Here is a 16,608-nt window from a genome sequence, read left to right as displayed (position 1 = left end):
AAACAGCTTTGTTGGGATAATTCATGTACCAAACAATTCACCTATTTAAATTGTACAATTCAGTAGTTTTTAGTATATTTACAGATTGTACAACTGTCATTATAATCTAATTTTAGAAATTTTCTTCATTCTAAGAACAATAACAGTTACTCTGCATTTTCCCCTCCCCCCAGTTCCTGGCAACCACTGATCTACTTTGTCTTTATAGATTTGCGTATTTTGAATATTTTACATAGATGAAATGATACAGTATGTGACCTTTCACGACTGGCTTCTTTCACTTAGTTCATCTATTGGCTTCTTCTCAAAGTTCATTTATTGTTATAGTATGTATCACTACTTTATTCCTTTCTACTACTGAGTAATATTCTGTTGTATGGATATATCACATTTTGTTTATTCATTGACCCATTGATAGACATTTGGGCTGTTTCTACTTTTTGGCTATTATGAATAATGCTCCTATGAGCATTCATATATGAGTCTTTGTGTGGATATTTGTATATTTCATTTCTGGTATATACCCAGGAGTGGAATTGCTGGATCCTATGGTGACTCTGTGTTTAACTATTTGAGGAACTGCTAAACTGTTTTCCAAAGTGGCAGTACCATTTTACATTCCCATCAGCAACGTATAAGGGTTCCAGTTTCTCCACATCCTAGCCAGCAATTGTTATTGTCGGTTCTCTTGATTTTAGCCATCCTAGCGGTTGTGCAGTGGTGTCTTGTATCAGTTTTGATTTGCATTTCTGTGAATTGTCTTTTTACTTTCCTGATAGTCTCATTTGCAGCACAAAATTTTAAAATTTTGTCAGTGTAATTATTCTATTTTTTCTTTATCTGTTACTTTTGCTGTCATGTCTAAGAAGATTGTATCTAACCGAAGGTCATGAAGATTTATTCCTATTTGCTTCAAAGAGTTCTGTGGTTTTCACTCTGACATTTTAGGTCAGTGACCCATTTGAGTTAACTTTTGTGTGTAGTGTAAGAAAGGGATCTTCCTTCATTCTTTTGCGTATGTATATCCAGTTGTTCTAGCACTATTTGTTGAAAAGACTATTTTCCCCCATTGAATTGTTTTGGCACCCTTGTTGCTGCTACTTACTTTGTACATGCGTTTGGATGAGACTGTAAAATTCAAATCCTTATCTATTTTGCATGGATGGTGTAAGATTGTAAAACACATTTTGAAGAAACAAGAATTTGGCAATGTTTTGAGACCCTTAGAAGTGACAGTCTAACTTTTCCTGTTAAGGTTGTAGCAAAAGAAACAATGAATAACCAATGCATTTTTTCCTTCATAGGGACATCCAGCGTGCCCACAGAGTGGTGGCTGAGCTTCAGGCTGGAATGTGCTTCATTAACAACTATAATGTCAGCCCAGTGGAGTTGCCCTTTGGTGGATATAAGAAGTCAGGTGAGGATCTGGGAACTGTGAAAGCAAACCCCCGTCTCTAGAGACACTGGTCATAATTCAGTCCTTATGGAACAGGTTCCTAAACCTGTGTGTGTATCAGAATCACCTGGAAAAGTATATGAATTCCTGGTCCTCCCCAGGCCCACTGCATGCGTCTCTGGGAATGGAAGCTGAGCATCTTTATTTTTTCCAAAAGCTCTCCAGAAGTCTTTGATGTGTAGACTGGATTGTGAACAGCTGACATACATCTTAGAAAGGTTTATCTCATGGGTAGGATTACTTTTTCCTCACAGTCTGTGATTGCCATTAAGTGTAAAACCACCCCTAGGCGTTCTAACCATGGCAAGTTTGTAAATCTAGTCTGTTAGGAGATTTGAGGCATCAGGAACATAGCCATTACTTTGAGGTTCTTTCTTTGGAGTTTGTTGCTAATTTCACCAGTTCTGTATGAAAATTGGTTTGGACTTTGTAGGTGCACCATTCTAAGAGTCTGATCCCTAGTCTCCTGGCAGATATTTATGGCCATCACAGTGTTGGCAAACATATAAACATGGATGAATGATGATGAGATGGTGGGTGTTAATTTGACAGTTTTATGTGGTATTGTGTTTGGTATCATTCTGGCATTCTCTAGTCATACTTCACTAGTCATTCTTGTCCCTGTGGGTACCTGGAGGAGCTGTAACACAGACGTAAATGCAGGGTAGGAACCAAGGCTCTGTTTTATTAGTTAATAACCCTCAGTTTGTTTAGAATCTGCAGCTTTGGCCTCAGTGGGGCCTCTGAGGCCAGCTTTCCCTTCCCTAAACCTGAATCTTTGGATCAGTGCCCATGGATATGCCTACATGAGATGAGAGGGACAGAAAGCTGGCCTAACATGCCCAATGGGCTCCGTGCTGAGAGGATTTGGAAAGGAACAAAAGGCAGAGTGAGGCCTTAGCAGGGCCATTGTGTATGTCCCATTTGGAATGATGCCCCCTGGAGATGTGCATTTTTGGAGACTGGGCCTTGCTCTTAGGATGCAGAGCCTGCCTCAGTCTGGGGTAGGGGACACAAGGAAGGCTGTCCTTTTAGCACGTAACCTCATCTACTGGTGATTGGCAGTGTCTTGGCTTTGAGTAACCTGAGAGCCAAAAGGGTCCACTCTCCACATGAGTGGACAGAGTGTAAATAGTAGGTGCTCTTACAGATTTAGTATAAGAGAAGGTCAATAAGCCTATTATGTAGAGTTAAGTTTTAAGTTAGCACTGACTTTCAAAGGCATCAGGTTGATTGATAATTGTAGAGAATGCTCTAATGCTTGATAAGAAAGTCTGAACATTTTTAGACCTTAGTCTAGAAGAGTAGATACTAGAAGTTAACAGAAGAGTAGATACTAGAAGTTAAGAGTCATAGTGGTAAGAAATGAAACCCAAATATTTCCCCACCCCCAAAGGCTAGTGTGTCCCTTTTCCCGCGTCTAGCTCCACAGCTAATACATGCAGTTGAGGACTTGATCCCAGGATTTCTTGGCCCTGCGCTCTTCCCCAGCCCTGGGAGCAGTGCCTGTTTCTGCAGGTCGCTGTGGCTGGATTACCACAATGGCTCACCCTCACCCTTTCTCTTCCTTTCAGGGTTTGGCAGAGAGAATGGCCGTGTGACAATTGAATATTATTCACAACTAAAGACTGTGTGCGTGGAGATGGGTGACGTGGAGTCTGCTTTTTGAAAAAGTGCAGTGAGGCCAGTGAACACGGCCAGGCCTGGGAATAACGAGAACCAGCTCTCTTGACCGCGGCCGTGCAGCCACCTACCAGTTTAGATCCAGAATGTTGGCCATTCAGGATAAGAGAATGGTTCAGTGTTACTCTCCATCGCTCAATCAATTTCCTAAGTGAAAATGTGCGTAAGTGCCTTTTAGATGCTAATCAAGAAAGCTGTGATTTTCCTTAAAGCAAATTTCTCTGAAATCTTTGAGAGCCACTAGCACACTACTGGAGAACAGGGGGAGGGACCAGGATTGTTCTTCCACAGAGCCGACCCACTGACAGGTTCATTCTCTAGCTTGCTTTAAAGAACCCGTGCCTTTAGAGGTTCCTGGGGGAATCAGCAGAGATTTCTGCTCCTTGACATTTTTAAAGACATGGCCCCTTGTCATTCCATTCAGAAGGCTGGCAGTCGGGAGAGAGGGCTTGGCTAATAGACGGGTCAGTTTGATGTGAATGCTGACTGGCCAGAGCCAGCGCTGCGAGGATGGGGGAAACCGGCTCCAGTCCTTGAGTTACAGCTTGCTCTCTTATGACAGAAGAGTTTCCATTTAAACGTAGAGATTATTTGTAATCCACTGCAGTATACTGAAACTAAATAAATCACACCGTCAGTCCTTTCAGTGTCATGTTTTGAAGCTATACACATCTCAGGGTTATAGGAGGACACAGGATAGGGCTAAAGTTAAACATTTAAGGCAGAGGATTTGACCTTCTTTGCAGTGAGTACACATGGGCAGGCTTCTGTTGCTGTAATGAACTTTCAGTGGCCCATTCAGACTTCTGGGTTCCATGTTCTTCCCAGCCCAGATAAACAGGGCCTGTCCTTAAAGGGCTGTCAGATCATGGTGACTTCTCAGACTGTTGCAGTGATCCTCATCTTGCCCTCTTATCTCCCTTTCAGGGGAATAATTTAGATTTAATAGTGGTATTAGGGTTCTCCAGAGAAACAGAACCAATAGAATAGAACAGATACGTATAAGAGAAGATTTCTTATAGGAATTGGCTTACGTGATTATGGCGGCTGCGAAGGCCCACAATCTGCTCTCCACAAGCTGGAGACCCAGGAAAGCTGGTGGTATAATTCAGTCCACGTCCTGAGGCCTGAGAACCAGGAGTGCTGCTGTCTGAGGGCAGAAGATGGATGTCTCAGCTCAAGCAGAGAGAGTGAATTTGCCCTTCTTCTGCCTTTTTGTTCTATTTGGGCCCTGAATGGATTGGATGATTCCCACCACATGGGGAGGGCCATCTGCGTTACTCAGTTCACCAGTTCAAATGCTGATCTCTTCTGGAAACACCCTCATAGACATACCCAGGCATCCCATCTCCCAGTCAGGCTGACATGTAAAATTAATCATCACAGTAGCTAAGAGGTAAGGTATGATTCTTGTTACTGGGCCTGCATCTGATTATCTATTATGATGGGTAAAAACTGTAGTTAGAGGATGAGAACAATTGAATCAGCCTCTCTTGGTGGATATTCGCACAGCGGGCACATATATGATACCGAGCAAGGCCAACAATGATCTCACCCTGGGTCTTCGGGGGTCCTTGTGTGACTTCCACAGTAGGAGCCGCCTGGGAGAAGACAAGGTTCTGGCAGTTCCTCTGAAGAGAAAACAGCCAGGGAAAGGGAACCAACATTTGAATACTCCCTGCGATCCATCTGCTACTTCCCTTCTCATTGAATACTCACACTAAACATGAGGAAGTTGTTAGCCCCAATTTTCAGATGAAGAAGCTGAGAATTGGAGAAGTCTGGACCACAGCCAAGTCAGTAAGTTGAAGAGTAGAGTTCCAATCCAGCTATGTGGGACTTTAACTCTTATGCTTGCTGCTCTCCTTCCCCGATTCCTAGACCTTAACTCATTGTATTCGTTTCGTATGACTGCTGTAACAAATTACCACAAATGTGGGGACTTCAAAACAACACATTTATTATCTCGTAGTTCTGGAGGTCAGAAGTCCAAAATGGTTTCACTGGGCAAAAACCAGGGTGTTGGCAGGGCATGCTCCCTCTGTAGGCTCTAGGAGAGAATCTTTGCCCTCCTTTTCCAGTCTCTAGAGCTGCATTCTGTGGCTCATGGCTCCTCCTCTTTGTTTAGCAGCAACAGCTTAGCATCAAGTCTCTCTGCTTCCATTGCCTTCTTCCTCTGTGTAGTCAGATCTCCCTCTGCTTCCCTCTTATGTGGACACTTATGATAGCATTGAGGGCCCACCAGATGGTCCATAATAATCTCTTATCTCAAGATCCTTAACTTAATCATATCTGCAGAGTCTCCTTTTGCCATATAAATATTCACAGGTCCCGAAACTTAAGATGTGACATAGCTGGTGGGGAGCATTATGCAGCCTACCGCACCCAGCATGGTCCAAAGTGTGTTCCAGGATGTCATCAGCTATTGTACTTCACAAATTTACCTGAACAAAGATTCTTGTTTGTTAATGAAGCATCTTAGGAGAGTAATAATATGTACAAAAGGCACTTAAGGAAACATGATTTAACCAAGAGGCCAGGCCTTCCTTTGATTTGGAAGAAGTTGTATCATCTAGTTAAATTCTCCTGGAGTCTCCTTTTTCTCTACTAGTATTTTTTTTTTTTTAATATTTATTTATTTGGCTCCGCCAGGTCTTCAGTTGCAGCACGCAGGATCTTCGTTGGGGTGTGCAGGATCTTTAGTTGCGGCGTGCAAACTCTTAGTTGTGGCATGAAGGCTCTTAGTTGTGGCATGTGGGATCTAGATCCCTGACCAGGGATCGAACCCTGGCCCCCTGCATTGGGAGCGTGGAGTCTTACCCACTGGACCACCCAGGAAGTCCCTCTACTAGTATTTTGATTAACTTTTGAAAGTTAAGCAGAAGGTACCCTTCTTTTTCCTTCTCCCATCTAATATTATCTCCCAGAGGTAACTACTGTTAACATTTGGGTGCATATCTTTCCTAGGATTTTTCTTAAAGGTAATAACTGCCAACTAACCCTGTATCCTGATGAGGCCACGTGTAAATTTATTCAACTCATGTCCTTTTATATGCATTTTAAGATTTATTTGGTTGACAGCTTCCTGTGCTACAGCGTCATTTAACTGCTACTGATAGAAATGGTTTTGGAATTGTATTAATGAGAGAAAGAAGAAAACCAAGACCCATGTTGGCTTACTCCTTTGCAGTAGCTGAGTCCTGATCTCTGGCTTGGCTTTTCTGTGGCTCCAAACAGAGGCAGTCTCTCACTTCGGCAGGTTTTTTTCAGACAAAAGGTGGCCACTGGGTCCCTTCTTTCCTCCTGCTGCTCTTTATTTGTTACACCTTCTATCCTCTTGCTGCCTAAGGCAAGAATCTGGCAGAAGGAAGGTGGGCTACGGTTTACTGACACCGTCCCCGGAAGTCATCCACGAGGAGCTTCCGGAGAAGGGGGGGCAACCCTGAGTTCCTTGCCTGCTTCTTACAATGGCAGAGTCTCCACCCTAGCTTCTCTGAAGTGCCTAGTTCTGAGTTTGGCTTTCCTCAGAAGTAAAAATGATTCCTTGGCTTTTCTTATACCTAAAGACCTATCTTTGTATTTCTTTTTACAGTGTGAGGGGGAATAAAATCAGCAAAGGGGAAAGAGGAGACCAAGCCTTAGCAGTTAAATGATGCTGTGAAAAACTATCAGAAAGTCAGATCAGCAGTGAGCAATCTCTTCAGAGTAAATCAGCATTCCTCATGCTCTTGCTTAAGGCCCTACTGCGGCTTTTAGTTCAGTTAGAACACAGTCCAGACTCCTCACCGTGACCACCACTGCCCTTCTCTGATCCCCCCTCTGTCACTCTCCCTGTTCACCTGAGCGTTATTCTGCCAGGCCTGTTCTTGCCTCAGCAGCCTCTTCCCCAGAGAGCATGTTTCTCCAGATCTTCGCCTGTAGGCTCCTGAGAGCCAAAAACTAAACATTCACCTCCTGAAATCTGCAGTTGCTGCACACATCCTTATCCCACTACACTGTTTTATTTACTTCAAAGCATTTATCACTGTTTGAGATCACAAGCTTATTATTTCTCCGATTAGAATGGAAACTGTAAAAGCCAGAACTGTCATGCCACTGGGCTCAGAAAGTACCTAATGTTTGCGTAAGTGAACGGATTAGAAGGGCTGGGGTAGAGCCTTGGTACTCAAGTGTGGCCCAGGGGCAGCAGCCTGTGCTTGTTTGACCTGTGGAATCTCAGTTCTCACCTCAGGCCTCTGAATCAGAATCTGCATTTTAACAAGATCGCCAGGAGGTTGTTACGCACAATAGTTTGCCAAACACTGGTTTTAGAGCAAGGGTTCTCAACTTCGGCCACATGTTTGAAATACCCAGAGAGAGCTTAAAAAATACTGAGATTGTAATTTAATTGATTCGGGGTGTGGGCTGCTCATCTGGATTCTTAAAAGGTCCCTGCTGGGGTGAATTTAGGGGACAGACAAGGTTGAGAACCACTGCTTTACTGCTGTGCTATCCAAGTACAGTAGCCACTAGCTACATTTAGCTATTTAAATACAATTGAAACTAAATAAAAACTCAGGTTTTTAGTTGCTCTCGTCACATTTCAAGTACTCGATGCCACACATGGGTTTTGGTAACTATAGTGGACAGTGCAGTTGAATAATACTTCCATCATGTCAGAAAGTTCTATTGGACAGTGCTGCTTAAGAGAGGGAACTGAGAGAGCTGTTTTCGACTGAGTTAGGAGAGCATCTTTGGAGGCAAGTGATATAGGGATGAAAGGAAAGTGGGGCAAACTCTGGGGGTGTCCTTGGAACATAAGAAGATAACCTAGTTGCTGACTTTTGATGGATGAAGTTTCACCAGCAGGTGGCTCTCCTGCTTCCTACCACATCTCATGCTGGAACCTGAGCTGGCCCTTGGCCACGGGAGCACCGCGCTAGGTTTGATCCTCAAGAACCTTATACAGTAAGGACAGGTGGAGGTCAAGATGGCGGAATAGAAGGACGTGGAGCTCACCTCCTCCCACAAATACATCAAAAATACATCTACATGCGGAACAGTTCTCACAGAATACCTGCTGAACTCTAGCAGAAGATCTCATACAACCAAAGCTGTAAGAAAGATCACCGGGTAGGACAAAAGAAAAAAAAAAAGTAATTAGGACAGCACCTGTGCCCCTGGGAGGGAGCTGTGAAAGAGGAAAAGTTCCCTCACTCTGGGAAGCCCCTTCAGTGGCTGGGAGATCAGCCGGGACAGAAAGGGAGCTTCAGAGGCTTGGAGGGCAGTGCAGTAGCTGCATCGTGGTAGGCAGAAAAAAGACCTACACAGACAGTCCTGGCCACGGGCAAACTAAATAATGCAGAAGAATGAATAAGCGATCTGGAAGATAAAATAATTGAAATCACCCAGTCAGAACAGCAGACAGACAAATGAAAAAAAATGAAAGCAGTATGTGAAACCTATGGGATAATATAAAGTGAGCCAATCTATACATAATAGGGATCCCAGAAGGAGAAAAAGGGGATCAAAAATGTACTTGAAGAAATTTTGGTGGAAAACTTCCCAAACCTAAAGAAGAAAACAGATATCCAGGTATAGGAAGCACAGAAGGTCCCAAACAAGATGAACCCAAACTGACCTACACAAAGACATCTAATAATTAAAATGGCAAAAGTTAAAGCAGGCATCCTGAAGACAGCAAGAGAAAAACAGAGGGAATCTCCATAAGGCTATCAGCTGGTTTCTCTACAGAAACATTGCAGGCCAGAAGGGAGTGGCAAGATACATTCAAAGTCCTGAAAGGGAAATATCTGCAACCTAGGATACTCCACCAGGGAGAGTATCATTTACAATAGAAGGAGTGTTGAGCTGCACCCCGCAGGCCTACAAGCCTTGTACTTGCCCATCCTTGAGACCAAAGAAAGATCCTGGAGTCAGTGATAGAGACCTCAGTGGTTTAATGGGTGGTGGATCTTTCATGTCTGAAGCGAGATCCTGGAACGACACCCCACCATGTGTGGCAGACAGTGGGTAGGACATGGCAGCAGTCTTTCTTCCTGGGGCGAGGGCGAGGCTACCCGTTATAGGGGGAATTGAGGTCAGGTTGGCTCATCAGTTACCAGGGAAACTAGCAGAGGGGCACGCCCCTCACTACCCCATGAATAAGTTATCATGGTGGAGATATTCTGATCTGAAGATTAGAACAATCACTAGCTGGGTTGGGGGCAAGTATGTAGGAAGGTCAGTCATGTGAGTAGGGTGTAGGTGAAGCAGGCACTGGTTGAGCAGGGGATGTGCAGAGAGCAGCCATCTTGGTGGCCTGATCATACACTCCACCCCTACATACCTTGCACGACCCTCACCATCTTGGTCTGCCCCTCTTCTGTGATATCCCTGGGGTCAGGTATGTAGGGGGGGCACTGCAAACAGATGCCACAAATACAGATGGCAGCAGCCAAAGAGCATCAAGAGTAAGATACCTAATAGGCTAAGAACAGTCATTTGCCAGAATGTGGGCAAATTTTGGAGCCAAGCGCTTACTGGGGTAATGGAGAGGGAGTCAATAGCAGCAGTGCCCTGTCTGGTTATAAGGAAGGTAAGGCCAACCCTGTTTTTCACAAATCCCGAGCAACCCCTATGAGGAGGAGAAGGCCCCGGCTCTAAAAAATACATTCTGGTGGAGTTAGTTAGCAGTTACCCCATGTTTTGTTAGGGGTGGACGCATTAAGTCTTTCCAAACAAAAAACAGTTAATCACACTAGTTGGACTTGTGTGTCCAGAAGCCAGCCTATTCCACTCCACACAGCATAGCCTGGGGGTGCTCATGGGCAGTCAAAGTGTATGATGTGTTACATGGTAATGTTTACCGACAGGGTCCTTCTGACCTACTGGCATGTGGGACAGGAAGATGGGAAGGGTCTTCCCCCACCCCTCCCCCCACCCCGCCACTGTCAGTTGTCTCCACATGGTCACATTAGCCAGGTCGATTTTTCATGGAAATCCAGAGGAAGACAACAACGGCATCTTGCTGTTGCCATTAACCCAGCAATTAGACTCTTTTCTCAGTGAGGTTATTGTTGCTGCTCAGTCCTCGAATAGATTTCCTCCACTCAGGCTAGGGACAAAATGTAAGACACCTAACAGGCACAACACAGGGAAGATCATGACCATTAAGCAAAATACAAGCCGTATCCGTATTCTGAGATAATACCAACCACACCTGCCTGTCGTTTTTGTCCAGGTCTGTAATATAGTTCAGAAAACAAGTTTTCAGTAATACAGGAATGTGTCCAAAAATCACACCTACAGTGGCCACCTAGGCTCCTCCAAACTGGCTGTGGTGGAATTCCTCAGAAGTCTCAGACTGAATTCCCAAAAGGCCTCTCAAGGCCAGGAAAGCCATACCAAGGCCTGCCATCAACTCTGCCTCGGTGGAGTCCCCTCTTGTAGAAGTCCCCCAAATATTGAGATTCCTGCACATGCCAGAAGACAGTCTTTCCAATTCGCCTGCCTGGAACCCAAGAGTCTCCAATTTCTGGAGGGACCAGGCAGAGAGAAAAGAAAAATGTTTCAATTTACCCATAGGTATAGTTTACCAAATTGCTGGAAGTCATAACTAACTTGACGGGAAGGGCTTCCCTATACCTGGAAAACATAGATCAAAACCAGTAATACTCCAGACAAAAACCATAAAAATTATAACCGTATATACCAGTTCACTCAGTAACCAATCCTTTTAACTTTTTATGAAATCATCAGGTTTTCCATTAGCATTCCTTGATTTCTTACCCAGTTCAGCAGTATGAGCTGAAACTGATGAGACCTGTACTTGTCAAAAAGTCCTTCCTATGAATCTTCTTGAAGATGAAGCACTTTTTGCAAAAGCATCAGAGTACAACAATAATTGTCTATAAATGACAGAAGACTTAAAAAGGTACAGTTAAATACCTGATTACAATGTAATCAATAAAGAAACTTGGTTACAATAACTAGAATTATGACTGATTATAATCTTAACCCTTAAAAACCTTAATCTCTGGCAAAAACCAAGGAGTAAGTAATTGTGAACTTTTTTTATACCAGCATTTCCTGATTGGAAAACTTAACGCTTTAGTCTTCCTCTCCTAAGAAGGCAAAGGTAGGTAAACTTAGACCCACCCAGCAATTAATGTTCCAATATTTTATCCTATTTGAAATGACCCAGATAGTCAATGAATTCTCTTCATTTAGTTTCAAGTTGCCAAAATCTGGAGAGACTATTTTAGATAGACATTCCCAAAACATAGTAATTCCTAGAGAGTTTGTCCCAAATCTCTTATCTCATTTACATTTCCTTAAAGTTTCATTATATCAAGTTCTTTTCTTTTTTTAAATTCATTAATTAATTAATTGTTGGCTGCGTTGGGTCTTCGCTGATGTGCGCAGACTTTCTCTAGTGGTAAGCGAGGGCTACTCTTCGTTGTGGTGCATGGGCTTCTCATTGTGGTGGCTTCTCTTGTGGAGCATGGACTCTAGGCGCACAGGCTTCAGCAGTTGTGGCACACGGGCTCAGTAGTTGTGGCTCGTGGGCTCCAGAGGGCAGGCTCAGTAGTTGTGGCGCACTGGCTTAGTTGCTTCACGGCACGTGGGATCTTCCCGGACCAGGGCTCGAACCTGTGTCCCCTGCATTGGCAGGCTAATTCTTAACCACTGCGCCACCAGGGAAGTCCCCAAGTTATTTTCCTTGCTGACAAATTTGCAACAGATTTTATTTAAGGTTTTATTTGACCTCTCGTAAACCTAGGTACAACAGAAGTATTATACTTAACACTGATGACTCTAAAGACATATCTATATTAATCAAACCAACAAGCTTAAGTGGTTTCAATAGCAGATATCAATTCAGTACTGAATATTTCCCAGATCATGTGAACCTGAAATTCATTCTGGACAGTTTCTTTTATCATTCTGAGAATTTATATAAGTGCTTAATTTCTTTTAAGCCAATTAAACAGAGCTCATCCACAAACCGATCTTCGCCATGCCATTTGGAGACAGCGATACATCATATTTATAAGGTACACATAGACATACATATATCTATATAGACACAGAGACCTCACAGTTTTCCTGCTAGAGTTTAAGAGGGTCTCTTTTTCCCCCTTCACTCTCAGGTAGATTATTTATGTCTCAAAGGCACAGGAAGAGAAATACCATTTCCTTCTAGAAAGCTAATTTCCTCTAATGGCATATGCAAAAAACAGTTTTAGAATGTCAAGAGTCCCATCTTGGACATTTTCAGGGAATTTTTTCAGTTTCTGAATAGCCAATTCAGTTTAAACAAACAATAGTGATAGACAGTAGTACATATCATTCACTCACATTCATATCCATCACTTTCAGAGGAACATGAATCAGCATTCAAGTTACCAGGACCCCCTAACAAGGGTCAAAATCAGGGAGAGACAACAGGATTTGGACTCATATACAGGGGCACTCATGCACACACCCAAGAGTAAAGCCAAACCAATTACAAAAGGCTCATTTTGATACAGTAGCAGAGCCATTAGGCCATTGTTCTCCATACTCTCTTGGCAGCCCTCATTCATCAAGGACAGCCACCATAGGGCCCCACATACTAGTGGATAGCCACCCCAGGATTTCCCCTGCAACTTATGGGCCCCATGTGTTAGTAGATGGCCACATTGGGATTTCTCCCACAACTTTTGTACCCCACATGTTAGTGGACAGTCCCTGCAACTTTCCATTCCCTGTCCTTATTTCCTGATACCTCTGTGCTCACAGGAGTTTCCTGGGTCTCCTTGCTGGCTTTGTCAATTTTGGGGCTGCACCCTGCAGGCCTACAAGCTCTGTACTAGTCCATCCTTGAGACCAAAGAAAGAGCCCTGAGTCAGTGACAGAGACATTAATGGTTTAATGGATGGGGGATCTAACATGACTGAAGCAGGGTCCTGGAGCAACACCCCACTGTGTGTGGCAGATGGGCAGGACATGGCAGCAATCTTTGTTCCCGGGGTGAGGGCAAGGTTACCAGTTATAGGGGGAACTGAGGTCAGGTTGGCTCATTGGTTACCAGGGAAACTAGCAGAGGGGCACACCCCCTCAGTGCCCCTTTGATGAGCTATCAATCATGGTGGAGATATTCTGATCTAAAGATTAGAACAGTCACTAGCTAGGTTGGGGGAAAATATGTAGGAAGAACTAGCTGGGGTGGGGGCAAGTATGTGTAGGAAGGTCAGTCATGTGAGTAGGGTATAGGTGAAGCAGGCACTGGTTGAGCAGGGGATGTACAGAGAGCAGGAGAGCAACCGTCTTGGGTGGCCTGATCATACAAGGAGAGAGAAAGAATTTCTCAGACATGCAAAAGTTTAAAAATACAGCAATACTAAATCTATCCTGAAAGAAATATTGAGTCTTCTCTAAATAGAAAAGAAGCAAGAATCTATAAAGGAAAGAGAAAATCACAATAGGAAAGTAAAACACTAAAATAAGCCAGTACATAGATTAAAAAAAAATCAAAAATTTTTTGTGGAAGTGATTATAACTACAATGAACAGCAAAAGGATAAGCATGAAGATGTAAAAGAGGATATCAGAATCATAAAATGCGGGGGATGGGAGTAAGAAAAATGTAGATTTTTTCTTAGACCGTGTTTGAGCTTATATGACTACCAATCTAAAGCAAATAGATATAGTAATGAGTTAACATACTTGAAAACCAGGGTAACTACAAACAAAAAGAAAGGAACAAAGAAGAAATACAAAATCAACTAGGAAACAAGGTTTAAAATGGCAAAAAATACATATCTATTAATTACCTTAAATGTTAATGGACTAAATGCTCTGATTAAAAGACACAGAGTGGCAGATTGGATAATAAAACAAGAGCTTACAATATGTTGCTTATAAGAGATCCACTTTAGGACGAAGGACACACAGATTGAAAGTGAGGGGATGGAAAAAGATATTTCTTGAAAATGGGAATAGCAAGAGAGCGAGGGTAGCAATATTCATATCAGAACAAAATAGACTTTAAAACAAGACTATAAAGAAAGATAAAAAAGGACACTATATAATGATAAAAGGATCAATACAAGAAGAGGATATTATACTTCTTAACATATACGCTCCCAATATAGGAGCACCTAAATACATAAGACAAATACTAACAGACATAAAGGGAGAAATTGATGGGAATACAATAGTAGTAGGAGACGTTAACACCCCACTGACATCAAGGGACAGATCTTCCAGACAGAAAATCAATCAGGCAAAAGAGATCCTAAATGACACAATAGAACAGTTAGACTTAATTGATATTTTCAGGACATTACATCCAAAGAAACCAGAATACACATTCTTTTCAAGCACACATGGAACATTCTCTAGGATAGACCACATACTAAAACACAAAACAAACCTCAACAAATTTAAGAGGGTAGAAATGATTTCAATCATTTTTTCTGACCACAACAGCATGAAACTAAAAATCAACCACAGGGACTTCCCTGGTGGCGCAGTGGTTAAGAATCCACCTGCCAATGCAGGGGACCTGGGTTCGATCCCTAGTCCGGGAAGATCCCATATGCTACGGAGCAGCTAAGCCCGTGGGCCACAACTACTGAGCCTGCGCTCTAGAGCCCGCGAGCCACAACTACTGAGCCTGTGTGCTGCAACTACTGAAGCCCACACGCCTACAGCCCATGCTCCGCAACAACAGAAGCCACCGCAATGAAAGCCCGCACACCACAAGAAAGAGTAGCCCCCACTCGCCGCAACTAGAGAAAGCCTGTGCAGCAATGAAGACCCAACGCAGACAAAAAAAAAAAAAAAAAAAAAAATCAACCACAGAAAGAGAAACGAGGAAAAAAAATGATTACACGGAGACTAAACAACATGCTACTAAAAAAAACCAATGGGTCAACAATGAAATCAAAGAAGAAATTTTAAAAATACCTTGAGACAACTGACAATGAAAACACAACTATACAAAATCTATGGGATGCAGCAAAAGCAGTCCTTAGAGGGAAGTTCATAGTGATACAGGCCTTAATCAAAAAACAAGAAAAATCTCAAACAACCTAACCTACCACCTAAAAGAATTAGAAAAAGAACAAACAAAACCTAAAGTCAGCAGAAGGAAGGAAATAGTAAAGATCAGAGAGTAAATAAAATAGTAAAAAACAATAGAAAAAAATCAATCAAATCAAGAGCATGGTTTTTTTTTGGCTGAGTTGGGTCTTCATTGCTGCGCACAGACTTTCTCTAGTTGTGGTGAGTGGGGGCTATTCTTCGTTGCGGTGCACAGGCTTCTTATTGCAGTGGTACCTCTTGTTGCGGAGCATGGGCTCAGTAGTTGCGGCATGTGGGCTCTAGGGTGCGCAGGCTTCAGTAGTTGTGGTGTGGGGGCTCTAGAGTGCAGGCTCAGTAGTTGTGGCGCACAGGCTTAGTTGCTCCGCGGCATGTGGGATCTTCCCGGACCAGGGATTGAACCTGTGTCCCCTGTATTGGCAGGCAGATTCTTAACCACTGCATCACCAGGGAAGTCCCAAGAGCATGTTTTTTGAAAAAATAAAATCGACAAACCTCTGGCCAGGCTCACCAAGATGAAAAGAAAGAGGATCCAAATAAAATAAATGAAAGAAGAGAAATAACAACTGATACCACAGAAATATTAAAAACCGTAAGAGAATACTGTGAACAATTATATGTCAACAAATTGAACAACCTAGAAGAAATGGACAAGTTTCTAGAAACATACAGCCCACCAAAACTGAATCAAGGAGTAGATAATTTGCACAGACCAATCACTAATCTGTAATTTAAAAAACTCCCTGCAAAGAAAAGTCCAGGACCAGATGGCTTCACTGGGAAATTCTACCAAACATACAAAGAAGAACTTATACCAATCCTTCTCAAACTCTTCCAAAAGACTGAAGAGGACGGAACACTCCCAAAGTCATTCTATGAAGCCATCATCACCCTGATACCAAAACCAAGGACACTAACAAAAAAGAAAACTACAGTATTCATCATTTCTGATGAATATAGATGCAAAAATTCTCAACAAAAATATTAGCAAACCAAATCCTACAAAACATAAAAATGATCATACACCATGATCTAGTTGGGTTCACCCCAGGGTCGCAAGGATGGCTCAACATATGCAAATCAAGACAAAACAAAACTGCTTAGTTTACTTGGAAAAAATATGCAGCTTATAGCTATTTAATCAAAAGTCAGAAGTCTTTACTATCGGCATAGAGAAATCAGGTGAACTGTTAATTTATAGTCCAGTTACGAGCATAATTTATCCTTCAGTGTTGGTCACATGAAAATATTAACATCATAGTAATTCTTCTTTGTTTTCGAAGTATATGTAATCTAATATGTACATATATTTCCCATTACTTGTGGGAGCTCATGCAATATAATCTATTGTAAAGTTTTCTCTGGTTCAACTTTTCCTTTGTTTCAATGGGATAAGCC

General features: G+C 42.6%; 1 protein-coding gene across 1 annotated transcript in view; it reads left to right on the top strand.

Moving 5' to 3' along the window:
- Positions 1-3,779, top strand: part of ALDH9A1 (aldehyde dehydrogenase 9 family member A1) — a 28,474-nt gene extending 24,695 nt beyond the window's left edge. Inside the window, exons 10-11 of the mRNA XM_068541181.1 lie at positions 1,305-1,417; positions 3,031-3,779. Coding sequence (XP_068397282.1) covers positions 1,305-1,417; positions 3,031-3,125 — 208 coding nt within the window. The 3' untranslated portion in view covers positions 3,126-3,779. The remainder of the gene's footprint in view (positions 1-1,304; positions 1,418-3,030) is intronic.
- Positions 3,780-16,608: the final 12,829 nt, after the last annotated feature.

Source organism: Eschrichtius robustus, chromosome 3, assembly GCF_028021215.1.
Source record: "Eschrichtius robustus isolate mEscRob2 chromosome 3, mEscRob2.pri, whole genome shotgun sequence".
Lineage (NCBI taxonomy): Eukaryota > Metazoa > Chordata > Mammalia > Artiodactyla > Eschrichtiidae > Eschrichtius > Eschrichtius robustus.
The sequence above is the reverse complement of the archived record's forward strand: the minus strand, read 5'-3'. Positions and strand labels throughout refer to the sequence as shown.